We start from the raw sequence: 27,068 nt of genomic DNA on the forward strand, positions 1-27,068 counted from the left end.
TGAAGTGATGAGAACAAAATTAATCTGAAGGGAAGCACACCACCCCTACCATGAAGCATGGAGGTGAAACAGTTTGGAATGGGAGTAAGCTACAGTGGCACAGGCATTTTAGTCCAAATGAATGGCAAGATGGATGCTGAATATAATACGAAAATATTGGATTAATATTGAATTTATGAGCCAGGAGCTGTGCATGGCGTGCATATGGACTTTCCAACATCCTGATGGTGATGCAAATCAGATATGCAGTTCATGTGAGACAACCAGATAATTTACAGCTCCACTCGCATCTATCATACAAGAGAGCAAACCATCATTGATGCTGAAGGGTTAATACACAATATCAGGAATTAGAGGTATTCAAACTTTTGAACAGGACCAATTTATTATTTATTGGATCACATTCAATTAAAAAAAGAAATGTGTTTGGGTCTAATTATTCATTCAAAAAATTAGACACATCTTGCAAAATTTGCCAGTGCTATCAACTGATTAGCACAACTGTATACCTAGTGGTGATATGGCCTACAAATCTGAACCAGCTGTATTAAAAATAATTCCACGTATGAATACTTAGTTACATTGGTCGAGCCTGAAAAAGGTTAAAACACTAATGGGATTGAGTACTGCATTACTAGGCAGAGTGTTGCACACACACTCCCCACTCTTGTTTCTGCCATTCAGCCTAAGGTAACATCTTCCTGCCACTGCTTCTAATTGAGATATGCAGTTCAACCTTGGTTACTCCTTGCCACTACCTTTTTTATTATTATTATACAGGAGTTATATAGCGCCAACAGTTTGCTCAGCGCTTTACAATATAACGGGAGACAATACAGCAACAATACAGTTCAATACAAGAGGGATAGGAGGGCCCTGCTCCTCGCTTACAAGCTACCTGTAGGCACTTGGTCACCTCTGGCTGTCTGAATCTCTTCTGCTGCCAGCAGCCAGGTTATGAGGACTCCACGCATTCAGCCCTCCTGGTGTCCTGAGCAAAGTTGTCTCGCTGTATTTGGTCCCTCTAATTCAGGATCCGCTAACAGTTCTGGGGCAGCCTGCGGTGATCTTTCCCAAGGATCTGACACTGAAAACCTGAACTGCTGTCCACTTCTTGAATATCTACATGCCTCAGGGCCTTCATTAGCTCTTTCAGGTGTGGTGTCCTCCTCTGTTCTATCTTTTTAGGATTTCACCACAGTTATGCAGTATGTCTCAAATTGCAACTTTAATTGCTGAGGCTTTAATTGTTCCTTCATTGCCTCCTTGCAAAATCATTATCTAATCTGCTTGCAACCTCTGAGCCTCCTACTGCAGAGGCTTTGTCTGATGAGTCTCAGAATCCTTGACAGATGTTGCCCTGAGGAGTCGCAAGCAGCTGCCCTTGCTCCCAGGTTTAGAGAAACCTTTTAGGCACCTATTGTTGCACACCACCTTAAAAATGGAATGACAGCCTGTTGATTCTTTTTTTTTCAAAGTCTTTATTTTCAAAAAGTATGCAGTCAGAGAGACAAGTGTGACATAAAGAAGACTTTACACTTTGGCATATTAAAAAATAAAGTAGTTGAAGACTCCATGTAAATACTGGCTAAATAGTGACAGGTAGATATAATAAACTCCATATCTAAAGGAATAGCTGTAACGTGAATGTAGAGTCTAACTCCTGCTGTGCTACTTGATTTTCCATAAAATCAAGGGAGAAAAAAAAATTAGGGGGAATTAAAAGGGGGGAGGAAATCAAGAGACAACCTATAGATTCTACTAGCATTGCCACCTGTCTAGAATCCCTTAGAGGTCCTAAGACCACTAAAACCTTTCTGAAGCACCTGTTACACGTAGGCATTCTTTATGAAGACTGGGAGACTCCTGGTCACACCTCCCTATATTCATTTGAGGAGTCTTTAGTTAGGAAGTAAGTCTTTTCAATATTGATCCAACAGTTTCCCATCTTAGGCCTGGTTCACACCAATGCTTTTTTATTGCTTTTTACAGAAACAGACTACAGTCCATTTAACAGGGTTTCCTATGGGGCATCTATGCGTTTTACACAACTACGAGGCTGTTTTGAGGCCTAGAGCCTTCTTCCTTCTTACAGTGGTTTTGGTCCTTCACCTTACACCAGGACATTGTGCTTCCATACCTCTTATGAGGTTTCAGTACATCAGAAGGAGATTTCCCTTTGTCTGGACATAGTTCATGTTGTGTGTGTCTAGCTCGTAGCCACTGCTTCCATTAGAAATACTGACTCTCTTTGTTATTTCTGTTTGTCCCATGGGGGAAAACCAACTTCCCGCTCCACCATTTCTTACTGGTTTAGGAAGCCCCAAGTTCTGTTTTGTTTTGTAGCCCTGTTTAAATTTGTTAAATTTGAACAAATATATTTTCCTTTGTTGCATCAAATATTTGTTTGACCAGCATTCTCCTCCTATCTATCGCAGCGCTCCTTCAGTGTTACCTATAACGCTGCCACCTCCTCCTCACTCCCTCTCTCTGTAAGGGTCCCCCAAGGTTCTGTCCTTGGACCCCATCTCTTCTCCATCTACACCTCCTCCCTTGGTCACTTGATAAACTCCCACGGCTTCAACTACCATCTCTATGCTGATGACACACAAATCTATCTGTCTACCCCTCACCTCACCCCTTCAGTTTCCACTCGCATCGCTAGCCTACTAAGCAACATAACGGCTTGGATGTCACTCCACTTCCTCAAACTCAACCTCTCCAAAACTGAGCTCCTAGTATTCCCCCCTGCCCGCGCCACCCCCACTGACTTCACCATAAATATCGCTAACACCGTCTTCAGTCCATCCCCTCACGCCAGGGTATTAGGTGTAATCCTAGACTCCCATCTGCCCTTCCAGCCCCAGATCCAATTGCTGACAAAATCATGTAGACTTCACCTCCGCAACATCTCCAAGATACGACCGTTCCTAAACCCCGGAAACCACTAAGCAACTTATTCACTCCCTTGTCATATCATGCCTTTGACTACTGTAACTCCCTCCTCATTGGCCTACCTCATCGTAGACTATCCCCCCTCCAGTCTATCATGAACGCTGTTGCCAGACTCATCCACCGCACTAACCGTTCCGTATCTGCCTCCCCTCTTTGCCAATCCCTCCACTGGCTCCCAGTTGTCCAACGGATAAAATTCAAAACTCTAACAATGACATATAAAGCCATCCACAACACTGCCCCAACTTACATAACCGATCTTATCTCTAAATATCACCCAAACCGTACATTCCGCTCCTCGCAAGACCTCTTACTCTCTAGCTCCCTCATCTCCTCCTCCCATGCTCGTCTCCAAGACTTCTCCAGGGCGTCACCCATCCTCTGGAACTCCCTACCCAAATCTATCAGATTACTGGCGATCACTGAAAACCTCTCTTCAGGGAAGCCTATCCTGCCCTATGCTAATTCTGGAATCTTCTACTCTTCCAACCATTCCATCCCCCACAGTGACTACCTACTGTACCATTCACCCCGCCCTACTAGATTGTAAGCTCCAAGGAGCAGGGCCCTCAAATCCCTCTTGTATCGAACTGTATTGTTACTGTATTGTCTCCCACTATAATGTAAAGCGCTGAGCAAATCGTTGACGCTATATAAATCCTGTATAATAATAATAATTAAAGCTGAACTCCAGCCTTTCCTTCAGTGTTGCTCAGTTACAGTATACAGGCTCCCCTCTTGTAGGGAAGTTGCTTAGTTTGATTTCACTGCATACTGTGAGATTTTAACACTGTGTATTAGAAGCAAATCAAATAGAGCCTAGCTCATTTCCTGGCTGGAGGTGGTCTAGCATCTAGACCTTTCCGCTACAGCCTTACGGTCCCTGGCTCGCACGTTTCAATAATTGGATTTTAATTCTTTCAACCATGGAGGCTCAACATCACATGTGGGTGTTACCTAGGGAAGTTTGCATGCATGTACATTCTGCCATGGAAATAGCACTCCTCCACACTGACATCTTTCTATCAAGCCATTTTCATTTTTACAACTCCTCCCATGAGCAAGCTTATTGCTTGCATTAGGACTGAGGGCTCTTGTGAGGATTGCTGAGGAAGGGTGCTGTGATTATTTCAGGAAGCTACCTCTACCAGCTATGGTCTGCCTGCATTCCATACAGAAGTACAGAGATACAGTAGTGATGTTACTTGGTCCAAAATAATTTTTGGGATAAAACAGGTTTTGGTTAAAAATGTCTTTAGAATGTTAATGGGGTGGGGACAGAAAAGACAAGCATATAAGAAGATTAAACCTCATTTTTAAACATGAAATTCATGTATCTGTTGAAGATAAATTTATATATTTATATTTTCTTCTTTCCAATATTGAATGATCTAGCTTTGATGAGTTTTTGTATTGTCTGCTTAATGATTTTTGTGTGCAGAGGATCAGCTTCCTCCTGGCTTTCCCAATATTGATATGGGCCCCCAGCTTAAGGTTGTAGAACGTACAAGAACAGCTACTATGTTGTGTGCAGCTAGTGGAAATCCAGATCCTGAAATCACGTGGTTTAAAGACTTCCTTCCAGTAGATCCTGCTGCCAGTAATGGAAGAATCAAACAACTAAGATCAGGTAAGGGAGGAAACAAAGTTAATGGGGGAAAAAATTCAGATGTCTAAATGGCTGTAAACAAACACTCCTGTAACAGGCATGTGCATATGTGTGTGTATATATATATAAAATCTATCATGGTGGAGTAATGCAAGCTAAAACTGTTAACCTTTACCCCAGACCCACAACATTTTTATGGGTCAATAACTATACACACGCTAAACCCACTGCATTTTTTTTTCAGGCATTTTAAATGCAATCAAATGGAATCACATACGTCAAAAGTAAATAAAGTTTGCAAAGTAAATAAAAATTCAAATTAAATAAAATTTTATTTGTTAAAAGTTAATTCTTTATAGAACCACAATATTGTGTCATTTTAGAATCCACAATGAGAAATAATTGCCTACACTTAATAGACAAGAGGATTCTCTGCAACATTTATTTTTTACAAGTGTAAGTTTTAGTGTTGAGTAGATGCAGCTAGTTCAAACCATCTGCTACCTTACTATGTTTCTCAGTTTACTTGCAAGATTTCCATGCCAAGGTTCCTGGCTTTACCTCCTGTTACACTCTCACTTTTCCATTGTAACCCCCCCCCCCCCCCCCCACAATGTCCTTCTTCAAGTCAATGAGAATGTGAAGAGATGTCTTGCAGCAAAAATAGGTGCCATTTTGATGCTCAGTGCACTCAGATCATTTACTGTGTCTTACACCATACTGTCTTTGAATAAATCTCTTTATATTTTCTGCCATTCTTCTGTAACAATTAACCATTTTTAGGAGAGCGGCTATACCTCCAATTAGTACATGCCTATAATGCAAAAACTGTCATATGCCCACACCAAAAAAAAAAAAAATAATAATTATATAATATACATATGTAAATACACACACTATATGATCAAAAGTTTGTGGACACCTGGTAATCTCACATACAATATATGGCAAAAATGATGTGATACCCCCTTTTGAGTGCAGGTGTTTCCAATGAAGGTTCTTGTTAATGTTACAGCATACAAACAAATATTAAACAACTGTGTACTTCCAACCTTCTGATGATAGGATTAGGATGAGACTGTGCCTAAAAGTCAAGTCCAAAATTATATGGTTTGATGAGTTTGGGGTAGAAGAACCTGAGTTGCCTTCACAGAGCCTTGACCTCAGCACTATTGAAAATCTTTGGAATATACTCAAATGCCTATTGCATGCCATACCTTCCCGTTCAACATCAGTACTAGACCTCATAAGTGCTCTTTTTACTAAATGAGCCAAATTCCCACAGACACCCTTTCCAATGGAACCTGTTACAGCCTCAGAGTGTTGTTCAGCTGTGTATCAATGCTCATGGTTTTGGAATGGGATGTTTGTAGGTGTGATGGTCAGGTGTACACAAACTTTTGATCATATAGTAAGTATACACACACACACACACATATAAGTATTTGATCCCCTGCTGATTTTGAATGTTTGCAAATGATCAGTCTAAAAATCAATTGGTAGGTGTATTGTAAAACTGAAAGATAGAATAGCAACAAAAAACTCAAAAGAAATGCATGTCTAACAAATTATGCACCGATTTGCATGTTCATGAGGGAAATAAGTATTTGATCCCTTCACAAAACATGACTTCGTACTTGGTGGCAAATCCCTTGTTGGCAATCACAGAGGTCAGACGTTTCCTGTAGTTGGCCACCAGGTTTGCACACATATCATGAGGGATTTCGACCCACTCCTCTTGGCAGATCCTCTCCAAGTCATTAAGGTTTGGTGGCTGACATTTGGCAACTCGAACTTTCAGCTCCCTCCACAGATTTTTCAAATCGGATTAAGGTCTGGAGACTGGCTAGGCCACCCCAGGGCCTTAATGTGCTTCTTCTTGAGCCACTCCATTGTTGCCTTTACTATGTGTTTTGGGTCATTGTCATGCATTTTCAATGCCCTGGCTGACGGAAGAAGGTTCTCACCCAAGATTTGATGGTACATTGCCCCGTCCATCGTCCCTTTGATGTGGTGCAGTTGTCCTGTCCCCTTAGCAGAAAAACACCCCCAAAGCAGAATGTTTCCAGCACCATGTTTGACAGTTGGAATGGTGTTCTTGGGGTCATAGGCAGCATTCCTCCTCCAAACACAGCGAGTTGAGTTGATGCCAAAGAACTCGATTTTGGTCTCATCTGAGCACAACACTTTCAACCAGTCCTCCTCTGTATCATTCAGATGTTCAGTGGCAAACTTCAGACGGGCCTGGACATGTGCTTTAAGCAGAGGGACATTGCGGGCACTGCAGGATTTCAATCCTTGTCGGTGTAGTGTGTTACCAATTGTTTTCTTGGAGACTGTGGTCCCAGCTGCCTGGAGATCATTGACAAGATCCTCACATGTAGTTCTGGGACGATTCCTCACTGTTCTCATGATCATTGACAATCCACAAGGGGAGATCTTGCATGGTGCACCAGACCTAGAGAGACTGACAGTTGTTTTGTGTTTCTTCCATTTGCGAATGATTGCACCAACTGTTGTCACCTTCTCACCAAGCTGCTTGGCGATAGTTTTGTAGCCCAGTCCAGCCTTGTGTAGGTCTACAATCTTTCCCTGACATCTTTGGACAGCTCTTTGATCTTTGCCATGGTGGAGAGTTTGGAATCTGATTGTTTGATTGATCCTGTGGACAGGTGTCTTTTATACAGGTAACAAAATGAGATTAGCAGTACTCCCTTTAAGAGACTGCTTCTAATCTCAGCTTGTTACCTGTATGAAAGACACCTGGTAGCCAGAAATCCTGCTGAATGATAGAGGATCAAATACTTATTTCCCTTATGAACATGCAAATCAGTGCATAATTTATTAGACATGCATTTCTTTTGAATTTTTTGTTGCTACTCTGTCTCTCAGTGTTACAATACACCTACCATTCGATTTCTTTTCTTTTCTTTCTTTGAGAGAGGGCAAACATTCAAAGTCAGCAGGGGATCAAATATTTATTTCCTTCACTATATCTATATATATCTATATATATATAGATATATTTATAAAGTACATGTAAACCCTCTCTAAATGACATTTAGTTTACTAAACCATGATATATCATGGAGAAGGATCATGTATTTATTGAGAAAAAAAATACCATTTTCACATTTTACTTCACACACTTACATGATCTCCTCTAGTTTCTTTAGAGCTAATTACTGTCTGCATGTATGCACTCTAGCGACTGCTGCTTTGCCTCTCTGAGATAGTATGTTACAGGATGACAACACAGGGGAACAATTGAGAGATAGGAACAGAGCGTTATCACCCTGTAACAAGAAGTGCCTCAACTGGCAGAATTAATAGGTTCTTTTTTAGGGAAAGCAGCAGATTTAAGGATATTCAAAATTATTTTTTAAATAACTTTACCATGTTAGAACTTGAGTGGTTTACATTTGCTATAATTTTTTAAGTTTTCTTTTCTTTTTCTAAATCCATATTGTTTATCCCTCTCAACCAAGTATTGTACTGTATCTTTATATTTGTATTTTATGTTAATTAGAATGAACATATGACTGGGCTTTGGACATTCTACTATTTTCATATTCTTAAAGTGATACTAAAGTCTTGTGTTTTTTGTTTTTTTTTTAATAACAAACATGTCATACTTACCTGCTCTGTGCAGTGGTTTTGCACAGAGCAGCCTGGATCCTCCTTTTCTTGGGTCCCTCACAAGCGCTCCTGGCCCCTCCCTACTGTCTGGTGCCCCCACAGCAAGCAGCTTGCTATGAGGGCACCTGAGCAGGCGTGCTCCCGAGCCATGGATCTTCGTGTCCATTCACACTGCCTCTTCCTGCCCCCTCCCTCTTCTGATTGGCTCACTGGGTGGGCTTGACAGCAGTGGTAGCCAATGGCTCCCGCTGCTGCCTGAGCTGGGTCAAGAATGAGAGTCCCCATAGAATCAAGGCTCTCTTGGACTTCACTGAATCGGAATGAGGCTCAGGTAAGTGTTGGGGGGGCTGCTACACACAGAAGGTTTTTTATTTTCATGCATAGAATGAAGGTAAAAAACCTTGAGCCTTTAGAACCACTTTAAGTGGCAAATGATCTTTAAAACATGCCATGACTAGCTGCATGCATTGTGTAGTGCTTGATCTTGGTTTACAGGACATTACAAGGTTGGCCCGTAGCTGAAAGATGGAGCTGGGGAGCTAAAGTTGCTGAGAAACCAGTTATTTCAGAATCTGACTACATTGCCACTGTTTTGAATTTGAGAATGAATTGCTTCACAAAGCATGCAGTTGCAGGCCAGCAAGGACATTTTTAATGGTTATTTACTGCTTGTTAAGACAATGCAAATACTTGAATGTCTATAGCCGGTCCATAGGTTTAGGTGATCTATATAGTTGTGTTATATTTAGAATGCTTCTCCTTCTAATAACCACTCTGTGTGAGCAGTATTGCACTTGTCATACTGCTATGTTTTATATATTTAGAATGCTACTTTCTTATATTAAACGTCATTCTCCCTTCCCATATAGTGCTGGTGGTGTAGTGTTGCTCCAAATGAAAATTATAAGTGTTGTTTTCCTTGCTTGCTTGTTGCTGTCTTTATCTAATGCTGCTGTGCCAGTATTAAAAATTTTAGATTGTCTGCCTCCTGCTCTAATACTGCTACTGCTAAATGTCTATGCCTCTTCCCTACACCCCAAACAAGAATGTTTTATAGTTTAATAATTTCATTATTATTTTCTTACTTATCTGCTTCCCATGCACTTTTGCAGATAATGCTGTTTACCTTTTGGAAATTATGAGCTATATATAGTTCTCTTGTTTTTTTTCTTCTAGGGTAAACGTTTTGTGACCCATTTGGAAACTTTGTGTTATATACAACAATGAATCTAAATCTGTTTAAAATCAAATAGGTTTACTAATTTGCTTGTGAACTGTTTAAGAAGCAATTTTTTTCTGTTATCTATTGGAGCATTGTTTTTTAATATACAGTAATACCTCGGTTCTCCTGGCTCTCGTCCTATCTATCACAAGGCTTCTTCAGCGTTACCTATAACGCTACCACCTCCCCCTCACTCCCCCTCGCTGTTGGGGGTCCCTCAAGGCTCTGTCCTCGGGCCCCTTCTCTTCATCTACACCTCCTCCTTGGGCCAACTCATACACTCTCACAGCTTCATCTACCACCTCTACGCAAATCTCTCTCGACCCCTCGCCTCACCCCCTCAGTCTCCACCCGAATCACAAGCCTACTGAACGACATATCAGATTGGATGTCACTCCACTTCCTTAAACTGAACCTCTCCAAAACCGAGCTCCTAGTCTTCCCCCAGACCGCAGACCACCCCCAACTGACTTCTCCATCATGTCCAACAATGCCACCAGCAGGCCCGCCCCGCAAGCCAGAGTACTAGGTGTCATTCTAGACTCCAATCTATCTTTCCTGCCCCAAGTCCATTCACTAACAAACTCATGCAGACTCCACCTCCGCAACATTGCCAAAATACGCACGTTCCTAACCCCAGAAACCACTAAGCAGCTGATCCACTCCCTCATCATATCACGACTCGATTACTGCAACTCCCTCCTCACTGGCCTGCCTCGCCACAGACTATCCCCGCTTCAATCGATCCTGAATACGGCAGCCAGACTCATCCACCTTACCAACTGCTCCGTTTCCGCCACCCCCCTCTCCCAATCCCTCCACTGGCTTCCGATTGCCCAACGGATCAAATTCAAAATCCTAACATTGACGTACAAAGCTGTCCATAACTCTGCCCCAAACTACATCACCGACCTAATATCCAAATACCACCCAAAACGCACCCTCCGCTCCTCACAAGACCTCCTCTCTAGTTCCCTAGTCTCCTCCTCCCATGCCTGCCTCCAGGACATCACCCATACTCTGGAACTCCCTACCCCAATCCATCAGACTATCACCTACTCTCCTCTCCTTTAGGCGCACCCTGAAAACCCACCTCTTCAGGGAAGCCTACCCCACCCCCTGCTAATTCCCTCCCTCCTCCACTCTTCCTACCACTCCTTCCCCCACAGCTATTTCCTCATGTACCACTAGCCCCTCCCTCCTAGATTGTAAGCTCCAAGGAGCAGGGCCCTCGAACCCCTCGTGTATTGCATTGTATTGTTATTGTTCTGTCGCATGTTCTGTCTCCCATTGTAATGTACAGCGCTGAGCGAACTGTTGGCGCTTTATAAATACTGTATAATAAATCATAATAATAATAACAACAATAATAGCCGGCAATTAAAAAAAATTATTTAAAAAACAGCATGAGGTCCCCCCTCCCATACCAAGCCCTTCGGGTCTGGTATGGTTTTGAGGGGGAACTACCACGCCAAAAATAAAAAAAAAAGTGTGGGGGTCCCCCCCAAAATCCATACCAGACCCTTATCCGAGCATGCAGCCCGGCAGGTCAGGAAAGGGGGGGGGAGAGCAAGCGCCCCCCCCCCCCTCATGAACCATACCAGGCCACATTCCCTCAACGTGGGGGGGGGGGTTCTTTGGGGTAGAGTGGGCTCCCCCCCAAAGCACCTTGTCCCCATGTTGATGGGGACAATGGCCTCTTCCCCACAACCCTGGCCGGTGGTTGTGGGGGTCTGCGGGCAGGGGGCTTATTGGAATCTGGAAGCCCCCTTTAACAAGGGGGCCCCCAGATCCCGCCCCCCCATGAGTATGGGGTATGTGGTATCACTACTCATTCACAGAAAACAAAAAGTGTAGTGTGAAAAAAGACAGGACATGGTCTTTGACAAGTCCTTTATTAAAAGAAAAAAAAAAAAGAAGTCCCCCCAAACGTCAGTCAAGATGCCCGCTGTCACCACCGCTGCCACCGCCAACCCGAAAATAAACTTTAAAAAAGGCTCTGCTCCCGACGATGGCTTCCAGCCTTCTGCCTGCTCCGGTGATTTGACAGTTCTAAAATATGTAAGGGGCGGGGCCACCCGGGGACTTCACGCATGTGACCCTACAACATTTGACATCAATGTCACATGGGTTGGGGTCACTCGGGTGACCATACTCATTCACATGGGGGGGCTGGGATCTGGAGGGACCCCTTGTTAAAGGGGGCTTCCAGATTCTGATAAGCCCCCTGTCCACAGACCTCCACAACCACCGGCCAGGGTTGTGGGGAAGAGGCCCTTGTCCCCATCAACACGGGGACAAGGTGCTTTTGCTCGCCCCTCCCCCTTTCCTGACCTGCATGCTCGGATAAGGGTCTGGTATGGATTTTGGGGGCAACCCCCACCCCATTTAAAAATTTTGGCGCGGTAGTTCCCCTCAAAATCTATACCAGACCCGAAGGACTTGGTATGGATGGGAGGGGGACCCCACGCCGTTTTTTCAATTTATTATGGTGCTGCTTTTTAAATGTAATTACCACTTTTTTTTCTTCACTATAGCTCAGAAATTCAGCTGTCACTTTCCCCCCAGCTAAAAGAAAAAATTCTCTTAGTTTATTTCCAGGAGTTAAGAGAAACAATGTTTTCTCTTAGTTTCTTAGAAGAAACAAAGTTTGTTAACTCTGTGGAAAGTGACAGCTAATTCTGTGAGCTATAGTGAAGAAAAAAAAAAAAGCCGGTAATTGCATTTAAAAATCAGTACTGACATACACTTCGTATTGCGAAAAAAAAAAATCGTAAAAAAAGCGTAAACCGAGGCATTATTTTCAATAGATTTTTCATTCATAAACCGAAAATTACGTTAACTGAGTAGTTTGTAAACCCAGGTATTACGGTATAGTTATTAAGCATTAGGACTCTACAGGATATATGCCTCTTTACCAAATATTGATACCTACATCTCTATTTTAATTCTATGAATCAAACACCAAAAGTTGGGACTTCAGTGGTATGTAGTTCAGTTGCAACAAAACACCATTCAGATATAAAATGATTGTGTTTTACTGAACAAGACTAAACTTGTTCATGCAAGAACTTGTTTGATTATTGATTGTTATTGACAGATGTGCTGTGCCTTTATTGCCATATTGGCTACAACTGCAGTTCCAGAGTCTTGCATTAGAACCAGCTAGTGGCCATAGCTCCTCCTCAATACCAGCTGGGGTGGCTGATATTTATATCGCTGAATTTGACTAAAACCATTAACTATTCAACCTCTTCACCTACAGTATCTCACAGAAGTGAGTACACCCCTCACATTTTTGTAAATGTGTGCAGCTTGTATAACAGTGTAAATTTGCTGTCTCCTCAAAATAACTCACACTCATTAATGTCTAAACCGCTGGCAACAAAAGTGAGTACACCTCTAAGTGAAAATGTGCAACCTGGGCCCAAAGTGTCAATATTTTGTGTGGCCACCATTATTTTCTAGCACTGCGTTAGCCCTCTTGGGCATGGAGTTCACCAGAGCTCTACAGGTTGCCACTGGAGTCCTCTTCCACATGACGACATTACAGAGCTAGTGGATGTTAGAGACCTTGCGTTCTTCCACCTTCCGTTTGAGGAAGCCCCACAGATGCTGAATAGGGTTTCCTCAGGGTAGACTATTTACTCTAATATTTTTTATCTTTTTAAATGAGTCATGATGATTTTTGGTCACTAGGGGGAGCTGTACATTATTCACAATTAAAATACAGGGTATTTAAGCAGCCTTCACTGTCTCCTCCCTATTCTGAAGAAGTCTGCACTGATTGGCGGACGAAACGTGTCAATGTAACGTACTGACATCACACCCGGAAGCAAGGTCCCACGTGGACAATACCATGGACTGTTGAGAGCAGCCATGTTACTGCGCCATGCGATATGCCTCATGATCTGGCGGGAACTCTGCATGAGGAACAACTTGTAATATGAGGTCAGATCATTACCCTAACGGGAACTGTGTGGAAAACTCACTCTATATTTACAACATGAAAATCAAGTCTTAACAGGCTGATAATCTATTTCCTTGGAAACAGCTAGGTCATTAGCCAATATAACGGTGGTGAGTGTGGTGCATTGTCAAACATTGTTAATTGTTGCACACCTCGTCTGAGGTTTTGCAATTTATTCTCAGCATGGAATTTTCTTCTTGCACTACAAATGGACATACCCATTCCTTTTTTCAACCTGCATTTTATGATCATGATTATGCATATCTAAGCTATATACTTGGCTAATTTTTTGTCTCACTGCAACTATTGTGCATGTATGATATATATGTTCACAACACCAAGCCTTGTGATATACGGCTGAATTTTGGCTACCCTTGCTAATATGTTGCTGTATATCTCAAACCAGTCAATAGTGAATACCACAAGAAATATTCAAATGTTGCAATCCGGATTGCTTGTTTTTCATTGTTTTTAATGCGTATTCAGTGATTGTACTTGTCACCATCCACAGATATTACCTTTTTCTCCCTAAAAAGGGAATAATAAAAATGTGATTTTACATATAAGCTAAATTGCTTGGGTGTTTATTACCTACTTTGGTGGTAGGCTCATGGCAACTACTACTCCTTTTGCTCAATAGGGTTTAGGTCTGGAGACATGCTTGGCCAGTCTGTCACCTTTACCTTCAGCTTCTTTAGCAAGGCAGTGGTCGTCTTGGATGTATGTTTTGGGATCATTATGTTGAAATACTGCTCTGCGGCCCAGTCTCCGAAGGGGGTGATCATGGTCTGTTTCAGTATTTCACAGTACATCTTGGCATTCATGGTTCCCTCAATGAACTGTAGCTCCCCAGTGTCAGCAGCACTCATGCAGCCCCAGACCATGACACTCCCACCACCATGCTTGACTGTAGGCAAGACACACTTGTCTTTGTACTCCTCATCTGGTCACCACCACACACGCTTGACACCATCTGAACCAAATAAGTTTATCTTGGTCTCATCAGACCACAAGACATGGTTCCAGTAATCCATGTCCTTAGTCTGCTTGTCTTCAGCAAACTGTTTGCAGGCTTTCTTGTGCATCATCTTTAGAAGAGGCTTCCTTCTGGGATTACAGCCATGCAGACCAATTTGATGCACTGTGCGGTCTGAGTACTAACAGGCTGACCCCCCCCACTCCTTCAACCTCTACAGCAATGCTGTCAGCACTCATACATCTATTTCCCAAAGACAACCTCTGGATATGATGCTGAGCACGTGCGCTCAACTTCTTTGGTCGACCATGGCATGGTCTGTTCTGAGTGTAAGCTGTCCTGTTAAACCTCTGTATGGTCTTGGCCACCGTGCTGCAGCTCAGTTTCAGGGTCTTGGCAATCTTCTTATAGCCTAGGCCATCTTTATGTAGAGCAACAATTCTTTTTTTCAGATCCTTAGAGAGTTCTTTGCCATGAGGTGCCATGTTGAACTTCCAGTGACCAGTATGAGAGAGTGAGAGCGATAACACCAAATTTAACACTCCTGCTCCCCATTCACACCTAAGACCTTGTGACACTAACGAGTCACATGACATCCGAGAGGGAAAATGTCTAATTGGGCCCAATTTGGACATTTTTACTTAGGGGTGTACTCACTTTTGTTGCCAGTGGATTAGACATTAATGGCTGTGTGTTGAGTTATTTTTATGGGACAGCAAATGTACACTGTTATACAAGCTGTACACTCACTACTTTACAGTGTAGCAAAGTGTAATTTCTTCAGTGTTGTCACATGAAAAGATATAATAAAATATTTACAGAAATATGAGGGGTGTACTCACTTTTGTGAGATACTGTATATATATTTTCTCTACCTGTTTTGCAGGGAACTGGATGGGGAGTTCCTTCTCTTTTGAAAAAGCTGAAATAAATGTCTCTGCGACCATGTCTGTATGTCTGAAGAAGTGGACATAATATTCCAATAAAACACATAAGTATACTATATTAAACAAAATGTTCAAGATATATGAAATTATGTTTGGAGAAAGATTTCAAATTTATGCACATTCATCCATTTGTATACACAATATGAATGGAAGCATGTTGCCTAAAAGCAAGTGTAAATACAAATAATGTTTTGTTGCAATAGAACTAAATACCATTAAAGTCACACTTCTCATAGATTGCTCTATAAAGTATAAGATAATCCATAGATTTAGTTCTTCTATAGTAACTTACAAACGCTTATTGCATTTCAGTGGTTAAAGAAAGTGCTAGTTTTTACAGTGCTTGCCCTTACTGGATCCAACTCGGTGATCCTCTTCTCTTAACTTTCTCAGCTTAATATAAAATTCACAGCTTCTGCTAGGGGCTGCCAAGAGTTTTGCCTGGTGTATTTAGAATATATGCCTAGAGACTTTGTCATCATCTAAAAAGAAATAGCAGATAAAGGCACAGAAAAATCAGATTAAAAAAAATGTTTACTTCATGTTTTTCCTTTCCATAGACAATTTTTTTTATTCACTTGTGAATGTATGTGCCTTTGAACTTGCTAGGGAATTTGACCATTACAGGAAGTTGATTTCCTAGTACAGCCACAGTTGCTTTCTTCCTGCCTTGTAATAGGGCTCTCCTCTTCTGGGTGTGTCTGACTGTCTATGTTGGCCCAGCTCCCCAATCAGTCCCCCCCACCTCTCTATGTGACCTTTTTGTTTTGCTAACAGGCAATTTGTGAAGGTGTATAAGCTAAAGTGTCACTTAGCTGCTGAAATCACATTCAAGATGGTCACACTCAGTAACTGTCTCAGGCCTTTTGAATGTCAACAATAGTGATGTTTTTACAGGCATATACCATATGCATAAATCATGTAAATTGCACATATAGCCTTTTGGGAAGAACTCTTTTCGTGAATGGACTGGCGACAGGGATTCTTAAAATACCAGAGAGGTACTCTTATACCTAAAGCACATTTAAACTCAAAACAAAAATAAAATGTGTTGCTGCTTACCAGTCCCTAGATGTAGGGGCTGCATTTGTTTTCCTTTTTGTCAATTTTTTCCTTTTATGTTCAACTTGTAACCCTATGAATAATGCACTTCTGTCCCTTTGTGTCTAAACTCATTTCTTCTCTGTATCTTTAAAAGCCGCAATTATTAACATGCAAGTTGGACTTCATAAATTTCTGCCTTTGTCTTCATTAAATGGTGGAACTAGTAGTTTGCACAAGAAATATAAGGATGTTTGTGTTATCTTTTCATCTTACCAGAAGTCACAAGTACATTGCATTTCTGGCAAGAGCAGCAGAAATGATCTGTACTTGCTGAAAATGTTCTTAGCTTGGGAAAAAAAAAAAAAATCCGTTCTCAGATGTTCTTTCAGTGCATTAATGACAATATCTTTTCTTAATTTATTTTTTTTATTTTAAATATGAGTTGTGTTTAAGTATAAGCGCACTTCTAAAACCTCCTTAACTTAAATCCAGGCATTTTCATCTCCAGAAAGTTTCCAGATATCAGAACTGGTAATCTGATTCCTTTTCTCCTGCTGGTCGCTGAGAGCTTTACTGTAACGTCTAAAGCCAGCCATAGACGGTTCCTGTTAAACCGGCTGAGATTTGAACATGTATGGGAAGGCTGATTGATCAACTTGGTTACAACCATCCTGCCAGATTTTACATGCAACCATTGCTAGCACCTAATATAGCTACTAGCAGTAATCACTGCATTCTCCCAGCAGGAACAGCCCTCCCTGGCCCCCTGCCGAGAGAACACAATGACTCCACAGAAGGGATTCCCCCATTAACACTGATGAGAGAATCAACCTGTGGTTGCAGGAAAGAAAATTGCTCCATTTATGGCTGGCCTAAGACTCCTTTACTTTTACTTTTATTTACTGATTAACTCATCTGCAAAGGTCTCCTCTACCTATGCATTGTACTCCAGTGGGACTTCCAGTGCTGATGAGGTCTATTAAGCTAAAATGTGATGGTCCATTGATTGGCGATTTTCCCAGAAAAGACTGCATGATATGTTGAACATCCAATGGGTATAATGTTCAGTGAGCACAACTCCATCCAATGTTTTTTTCATTTTAAATTATATAGAGTGGGGAAAAAATACAATATCTATGAGGTTTATAGTTCTGTCTGTGACCTTTTTACGGAGACATTTTCACTTACATCGTGTGACACCCATACAAAATGGTGGGTTTGGTCATTATTTGGACAGAAAGATATGGGGCTCCATTCAATAAAGCAGATCACATGCGGTATTTAGGTGTCCGGACACATTTTTCATAAATATCGCATATGATCCTGAAGTTGTCAATTCACTAATCACTAGAGATTCAGTAAAAACCGCATAAAATGGTTAAAGTCAATTCACAGAAGGAAATAATTTAATGTATGCAGTAATTAAGTAGTGGTCCAGACATGCGGTATTTTAGGAATTTAAAAATATATTAGCAAATTTTGAGTACTCTGCCATTTTGGATCAGTTCTGTGAACAGTAATGCATAGAAACCTACTGTACATATTGAAAACACAGAATCATTGGGATTGATTTATAACTAAATGAAGTTCTAAGTATAACTAAAGGAAATTTTGTTTTCAGTTTTGGATAGAGTAGAGGTGGATAAGAACACCTGTCAGGTTTTTTTTTCTTGTCTGTGCCCCCTAGGGAGATTCACCCTTTCTAATTGTCCTGTTTACCATTATTGTTGCTAGTAAAAGTAAAAGAAAATAACAAATTTTGGGTTGTCCCCAGAATAGTAATAGAAGAGACACATTTTCCAGTGGGGACACTGATTCTGGTGACTTGGGGGGGGGAGGGGGGGAGGGGGCAAAAGGGATTCCTTTAATAGCATTTCCTCTCACTTTATATTTTGTCTATGGGACAGGAAGTGAAAGTAAATCTTCCAAATGGGACACAGATGGCAAAAAAAATAAAAAATAAACCCTTACAGAGCTTATAAATCTCCCTTATTCTATCCAAGATGGAAAAACGTGCCTAATTTTCTACTTTAGAGCAAATATACTGTGCACTTTGCAAGTTGCTCCAGAGCTTAGTAAATGTGACAAAGCTTCACTTTACAAAGAATACCCAATCACATGCAAGAAAAAAAAACTGCATTTTTGCTTGCACATGACTGGATGATGAAAGTCAGCAGAGCTCCCCCACATTTACTAAGCTCTGGAGCACCTTCACTTGCAAAGTGCTCAATCTATGTGATTTTAGTAAATCCACCCCATTACTTTTACTAAATCCACCCCATCACATCTAGTAAGATCTATCTATTTGTCACAGTCTGGGTCAGGTTCAGAGACCAGTTGCTACAGCAGTGTAAGGCTTACCTGAAACCAGTAGGATAGGTACACCAGTGGGTCTGCTTGAAAGTGTAACTAAAGACACAACTTTCTTTTTCATTCTGAATAGAGTAATGGAGTGTTCGAACCCCTGTCTGTTTTTTTTTTAGTCATCTGTGTCCTGTTAGGGAGATTTCCCTGTACTTCCTCTTCCATTGCCAAAACAGTAAGTGAGAATAAATCCCTGCAAATTAAGGCAATTCCCTTGCGGTCCCCCAGGTCACCAGAACTAGTATCCCCATTGGAAGATTTCCCCTCTCTTACTTTTCTGGGGACAACCCAAAATTTGGAATTTTCTTTAAATTTCAATATCATTGATAATGATATACAGGTCAAATAGAGTGAATCTCCCTAATGGGGACAAGCAGCAATACAAACTTAATAGGTATAACAGTTAATAGGTTAACAGTATAAACAAATCACACACATATAAATACCCTTCTTCCACCAATAGAAAAGACAAGGTTGTAGAAGGGTATTTATATGTATGTGATTTTTTTTTTTTAATACTATTTTCATTCAATATTTGACATTTAGAAAGATATTTTGTATCTACTTAATTTAACTTGTTTTTGATGCACCACGTATGTCCGGTACAAAGCAGCAGGAAGCTGGTATTCTGGTCACTTTCTTTTCTTTTCTATTTATACATATGCTGCAGGGACTGCACTGACCTAGCGAGTTAGCAGATTTCTATGATGTAAACCATTTTATCTCTTTATAAGCAATAAAAACAGACAGGCATTCTAAATCTTAACCACTGTATCCATTCCACTGGATATCGCATGAGATAAAATACCGTAGGGTTTCATGAGATAAATACTGCATATTTTGGAAAAATACCATATGTGGTATTTTAGAAGCTTTTTTTTGTGGATGCCAAAAAAACTTTTTGAAAAGCGCTCAGTGGTATTTTACTGCATTCTTTAAAGCAGTAGATACTGCTTCATGAATGGAGCCCATGACCATCAAAAAGAAGTTTGTCAAAAGTGCTAACCTATCCTTATGTGCCAAAAAAAATTGTTTTCTCTGTATTCCCTTTGGAGAGATTTCCTCTTACTTCCTGTATATCTCCCCAGTAGTGATACAGATGAAAATGAAATGGAAAACCTGGAAGAGGCTCTAACTCTCTTTTGCTCTATCCAAAAAAAAAAAAATGTGTTGGCTGGAGTTGAGCTTTAAAAGCTTGCTATACAAAAATCCAGGGAATATCAGATTGCCTCCTGGAGAATCAGGAAGGAATTTTTTCACCTGCAGGAGCAAATTGGGTCATGCTTTGCTGGGTCTTTTGCCTTCCTCTGGATCAACTGTGGGTATAAGGATATAACTTTTTTTTTTTTTTGGTTGAACTGGATGGACTTTTGTCTTTTTTCAGTCAGACTAACTGATGTAACTATATGTAAAAATTACATTTACCCAGAATTTTTTTTTTCCTTTTAGAAAGGGTTGTTTTGATACATCTCCCAGGATGTATTGTCTGAATTCTCCCTATGTATACTTTGTTCTTACATTTCTTTTTCAATTAACGGGTAGTGCACTTGTACAGAGCAGTGGCCTACTGGTTAGCACTTTGCAGCACTGAAGTCCTTTGTGTGAGTCCTGGTTAGGAGTCAGGACACTGTCTGCATGGAGTTTGCATGTTCTCCCTGCATTGGGTTGTTTTCCTCTGGGTACTCTGGTTTCCTCACATTACAAAGACATGCTGGTAGGTTAATTGGCTCCTGTCTAAAATTGGTCTGAATGATATTCTACTGAGCACATCCATGATGGCTTCCTTGCCATCTGCCCCAATGCAGATAAAATAAATTTGAGTCCCTAGGGAGAAAAACTCTATATAAATCACTTCTGTGGAATCAGCTTTACAATGACTAAAGACCAGACAATAGTGACAACAGTGTTGAAAACATAGTAATTATATGTACAGTATTCGCTGAAAAACACTGATGACTTTGTTCTTGGTTTGATGAATATCTATTTCTTCAAAACATATAAAGTGGTTTTACAGTGCTAAATAAAAATTCTAACAACAATTGTAACCATTTAGCAAAGTAAAACTGGGTTGTTTCTTTCCCACAACTCTATTTTGTTTTTTACCAGGTCCAGTAACTGATTGTGCTTTCAGGTGAAATGGGTCTTGCAGAACAACTGTTTTAATACTATATATGGCTTTATTCCCCTAGTACATTGTATATAGCTGTGTAAAACTATGAACAACAGTGGCAGAAAGCTTAATTGATGTAGCTGTCATAAATCACTATATCTTTTGTTTGCCACTCAATGAAAGGTTATGCATGTACCACAGTGCTGAAAACTGATTTTTTCTAGAAAGCCTATGAGCAGTATTGTCTCAGGCTTTGGCCTGTCAAACAGTATGGGTTAGTGCCGGTCCACATATATGCGGATTGGATGCGGTTTGAACCGCATCCAATCTTTATGACATGTGAAATAACATTGCTTCCTATGGTGCCTGCTCACATATGTCCAGTGCACTGACAATGTGAATTGAAAAAAAGTCCTGTACGATTTCTGAGCAGTGCGGTCCGGTTCAGGTGCAGATTACAGGCTATTGACTTCTATGGGAACCGTTTCTAAACCGCACATGTGAACAGGATAAAATCCTGACCTGAACCTGTCCTGAACCACTGAACAACTACTGTGTCAATTAGCTGTGAAACCTGAGCTTCAGTCCACAAAACGCATGTGTGAATCCACACTAAGGATAATTACTGTTGTGGAAAACTCCTTCAAAGCATATCTATGATCAAAATGCAAAATCACATATTCATGTGCACATTGTATTTGATTATTTCTAGCCTACTCCTATTAATCAAAAGGAGTTAGAAAACTCACTTTGTGAAGATCCCCACACATAAACTACCTATTCCCTTTGCCATGTTGTTCCACATGACTGTGTCACAGAGTTCACAGATGTGCAAAAACTAAAGATAGACAGTAGCCCTCACAAAAATTAGACTATAAGTGATACCATAGATAGATAATAAAATATTGCCCACAGCATAATTCAAAAACTAATATTCATATTGAATAATAAAGTCCAGCAGAATGAATGCATCTGAATGAATGAAGTCCCCAATCACCATGTTCGTGTAGAATAAAAGATGAAATGACTAAATCTTCATTAACTAACTATAAAAGTGCTCCCCCATGTGCGGAAATGATATCAGAGAAGGACCAGATGTGATGTCAGCAACTCAGCCAATGCATTTCACATTTAACGCATCCTCAGGAAGCACCAGAGAGCTGAGCCCCTGACATTACATCTGGTCCTTCTCCGAAGTTATTTCCGGTCTAGAATGCACGCCAGCTCCATGGTTATGAGTGGTGGTGTGAAAGAAAGGATCCCTCTATTGAGCTGTTTGCATTGGTGCCCCTATTGGCATCTGTTTCTTGTAAGTTCATCTAGTTTTTACTTTCTAACTCCTCTTTGGTGAATGAGTGGTGAGTGAGGAATTCATCTGAGCACATAGGGGAATACTTTTATAGTTAACGAAGATTGTGTCACTTCAGCTTTTATTCTACAAGAACACGGTGATTGGGGACTATATGCATTCATTATCTTGAACTTTATCATTGAATGTGCATTTTTTTAAATTATTACACTGTTGGCAATATTTTATTATCCATCTATGATATCACTTATATAAGTCTAATTTCTGTGAAAGGCTAGCCCCTATCCTCTATTTTTTTCACAGATTGAAAGTGTTTTTACACCTAAAGGGGCAGCTGACTTTTATATTTATATATTCTCCACATTTGTTTTGCATTTTTTTTATATATTTTGACAATTATGGGATGGTGCCCTCTTATGATTATTAGACAGAATTCACAGAGACTGCACTCTGAACTACAGAGGTGCTGGAAAGAGGAAATTTAGGATGTGGTGTCAGTACAGAAATCACACCTTTTGAGGCAGGAAGGTACCATGGGATATATAGCATGGGGAAAGTTGCAAAGCAAACGGGGAATCCAGGAAGTTGTGGAAAAAGATTGCCAGCAGACAGGCAGAACAATGCTGATGCTATAAAATGAAAGTGTTGTGACCATAGATTTCCTTTGAGTCTTCTTTCCTGTTCAGTTAGAAAGACATGCTGTAGTAGAAGTTTGTTTTTGTACCAAATATGTTAAAAGTAAAAGGAAACACCTTTTAGTTTTGCATAAAAATGTCCAAAGAGATCCTGAAACCATGAGCAGTGTGTACTTCTTAATGTTTTGTTGGCTTTATTTAGAGCAGTGGTCTCCAAACTGTGGCCCGGGGGCCGGATGTGGCCCCTTGCTTGCCTTTATCTGACCCTTGGGACACTATTCCACCAACTGACACCAATGCTGGAGCACCAATCCCCCCTATGGACACCATTAATGGGGCACTATTCTTCTAACTAAGATCAACAATGGGGCACTATTTTTCTCATTGATGTCAATATTGGGACACTATTCCTCCCATTAAAACCAATAATGGGGTGCTGATGCCAGGGCATTTTCTGCTTCCACTGGCCATAGTCCGGCCCCCCTAAAGCCTGAAGGACAGTAAACTGGCCCTTTGCTTGGAAAGTTGGGAGACCCCTGATCTAGAGTCATGACCCCTGTCATTCACCTAAAGCAGTTCCTGATGCTAGCTTAGTGGCCTCTGGCTTGGCTGGCAAAAGGTTCCATTGAGCAAAATGGCTCTGTACACTCCAGTTTACTTTGCTGTGTCACATTGCCCCAAACAATGTGTGCTCTTTGTCAGACTATACAGATGTGTTGATTTTGATTGTTCTTCCTGGCTTGAGTGAATTCAAAAGCCAGAGAGCATAGCACTTTATGTGCAAGCACTGGTTATGCTTCTTTATCCTGTACCATTATAAACAAAGCCTCATTCATTTAAAATAACAGTCAATATTTGCTTAACAGTGTAATTATTTCAGTTGTTAAATTAGCCCCTTGGTTACCGCAAAATGACATTTTAAGTCCAAATGTAAAATCCTTTTCATATGAAAATGTTAAATGATAAGTTCACCTTTATACACATTTCTCAAAAGGTCCTCATGTATCTCAGTGTCCCCAATATAATAAAATGATGTTCTCCATGTGTGTATAACAAGTTTAGCAGCATCAATATGCAGTTGGTGTTCATGTTTTCTTTATTATTATTAGTATTGTTAGTAAGTATAGTATTCAGTTTTATTTATACTGACTGCACAATCTTTGCTCCTTTACTGAAACAATTGCTGAGTTGTAAGGGACAGTGGGCTGCAATGGTAGAAAAGGAGGCTGTGTGTGCTGGTTGGTTGATTTCCGGGGCTGTGCTTCCAGAGCAGAGTGTGAGGACAATGGTATCAGCAGCTGAAGAGGTGGGGATTATTTTGCTGAGCACAGCATTTTGTATTTCAATATTTTTATCAATTTTTAAACAGTTAAAGACAGGAGTAACAAATCATGTCCATGCAGGGGCTATCAATTGCACATAAAAAAATAGAAAAAACTGTGCTCTAACACCAACAGAGCAAAAGGTGCGCCCACGCAGGGGCTATGAATGGCACATAAATGACAAAAACATTAGTATAACACTGACAGTAACTCAAACTAAAGGCAGCTATCCACTGCCACAACAAAAACAAACAAAAAAATAAAAAGGATGAGTACAAAAGAAAAAAAATAACAAAACCAAGAGCAGGGGTCCGAGAACACCAATACCTAACATCACATCCCCAGACTAGCCGGGGGGGAGCGTGGGAAAGGCATTTTGCAACCACGGCTCCCATATTTTCAAGAATTTACACAGTGAGTTGTTGCAGATACTTGACATCTTTTCATTGAGCATCATAATGGTCATACGGTCCCGCACCCCCTGAAGAGGGACAAACGGGCTCTTCCAGGCATGAGAAATCGTTCTAGTGGCCGACAAAAACAAATAGGAAGCCAACTTCTGCTGATGAGCCAAGAGGCCCGGTATGGGACAATGAAGCAAAGCATACCGGTTCAGGTTCGCCTGGGCCAAATGCGCCGGAACCCAATACCAACAAAACAATACTTTGTATGCCGCCTCCAACATGGTCGTATTAAATGACCAGGCCCTATTCCAGTCCTCCAGATCCACAACTGGTAGCACAGCATTTTAATATATTGGGGACACTGTGGTGCTTGGCGTTTTTTTTTTGGTTTTGTTTGTTTTGTTTTTTTAGAAATGTGTATAAAGGTGAATGTACCATGTAATTAATCTTGCACCAGAGATCTACGAATGTGCAACTATGTATGTTCATTTTTCTCAGAACTGTCAGTCAGAAAACTTAAAACTGAAGTATACCATTGCAGCTGAGGTCTTGGTTCTAAACTTCAAAAAATTCTTTGTATTAAAGGGTTAAACAAACTTGCAATTCTATATATCTGTCTGTCAACCTATTTAGACAGATTTACTATTAACTTGTGAATCCCTTGATCACATTCATGGTAAGCCTTAGTTAAGAGCTCAATCTTGCTGCCAAATTTTAGTAACACTTTGAAGAGCATAGCAAACGTTGGCTAGACAAATAGAAAAAATGGCTCCCCGTGGAGTAAATTATTTAACCCTTTTCCTGCTATCAGCATCACTACTATGCTGGTGGCAATGTGCACAGATTCATGGCCACAATAGCTGCCATGAGTTTGTTTTATTTTTTTGTGCAGACTGCAGGCTATATTGTAGAAGAGATTTTGCTGCTGCAAAACTTACCACTTACCTTATGGTCCTTTTTATGTGACCAACCATTCAGGCACCCCTCTTTTGGGTCCCTGGGCTCACCTGCTTATCCTGGGAGCCAAAAACCTAAACAATACACATCAGGATGGCGAGTGGGGGGAAATTGAGGAACATCTAGTTCTCTGTCTCTTCTGTGAAGTGTGAACCGAGAAGTGCTCAACTCTGACCACTTCGGGGTTGAGTTGCCTGTTCCCAGGTAGGGAAATGTAAAATATGTAAAATAGCTGATTGAGGATCTGAGTGCAAGAGAGGCATTAATTTATTGTGATAGCAATAAAGTAAAGAGGAAAAAGTGCCAAATTTTGTGTGTGTGTGTGTATGTATGTGTGTGTGTGTGTGTGTATATATATATATATATATATATATATATATATATATATATATATACACACACACACACAGTGAGGAAAATAAGTATTTGATCCCCTGCTGATTTTGAATGTTTGCCCACTCACAAAGAAATGTTCAGCCTAAAAATGGCAGATGTATTGTTGCATTGTAACACTGAGAGACAGAATAGCAACAAAAAATTCAAAAGAAATGCATGTCTAACAAATGATGCACTGATTTGCATGTTCATGAGGGAAATAAGTATTTGATCCCCTTCACAAAACATGACTTAGTACTTGGTGGCAAATCTCTTGTTGGCAATTACAGAGGTCAGACGTTTCCTGTAGTTGGCCACCAGGTTTGCACACATCTCCGGAGGGATTTTGGCCCACTCCTCTTGCAGATCCTCTCCAAGTCATTAAGGTTTGGTGGCTGACATTTGGCAACTCAAACTTTCAGCTCCCTCCACAGATTTTCAATCGGATTAAGGTCTGGAGACTGGCTGAGCCACTCCAGGACCTTAATGTGCTTCTTCTTGAGCCACTCGTTTGTTGCCTTGGCCGTGTGTTTTGGGTCATTGTCATGCTGGAACACCCATTCACGACCCATTGAGGGAAGAAGGTTCTCAACCAAGATTTGACGGTACATTGCCCCGTCCATCGTCCCTTTGATGCAGGGCAGTTTTCCTGTCCCCATAGCAGAAAAACACCCCCAAAGCAGAATGTTTCCAGCACCATGTTTGACAGTTGGGATGGTGTTCTTGGGGTCATAGACAGCATTCCTCCTCCTCCAAACACGGCGAGTTAAAGCCAAAGAGCTCAATTTTGGTCTCATCTGACCACAACACTTTCAACCAGTCCTCCTCTGCATCATTCAGATATTCAGTGGCCAACTTCAGATGGGCCTGGACATGTTCTTTCTTGAGCAGAGGGACCTTGCAGGCACTGCAGGATTTCAATCCTTGTCGGTGTAGTGTGTTACCAATTGTTTTTTTGGTGACTGTGGTCCCAGCTGCCTGGAGATCATTGACAAGATCCTCACGTGTAGTTCTGGGCTGATTCCTCAGTGTTCTCATGATCATTGACACTCCACGAGGTGAGATCTTGCATGGTGCACTAGACCTAGGGAGACTGACAGTTGTTTTGTGTTTCTTCCATTTACGAATGATTGCACCAACTGTTGTAACCTTCTCACCAAACTGCTTGGCGATAGTTTTGTAGCCCAGTCCAGCCTTGTGTAGGTTTACAATCTTGTCCCTGACATCCTT

General features: G+C 41.0%; 1 protein-coding gene across 1 annotated transcript in view; it reads left to right on the forward strand.

Annotated features, from left to right (window-relative positions):
* Positions 1–27,068, forward strand: part of PTPRS (protein tyrosine phosphatase receptor type S) — a 531,027-nt gene that overhangs the window by 167,909 nt on the left and 336,050 nt on the right. Inside the window, exon 5 of the mRNA XM_089681016.1 lies at positions 4,397–4,585. Within this exon, the coding sequence (XP_089537142.1) occupies positions 4,397–4,585 (189 nt within the window). The remainder of the gene's footprint in view (positions 1–4,396; positions 4,586–27,068) is intronic.

The sequence above is a fragment of the Staurois parvus genome, unplaced genomic scaffold, assembly GCF_062004578.1.
Source record: "Staurois parvus isolate SC_StPar_1 unplaced genomic scaffold, SC_StPar_1.0 ptg000256l, whole genome shotgun sequence".
In the NCBI taxonomy this organism is placed as follows: domain Eukaryota; kingdom Metazoa; phylum Chordata; class Amphibia; order Anura; family Ranidae; genus Staurois; species Staurois parvus.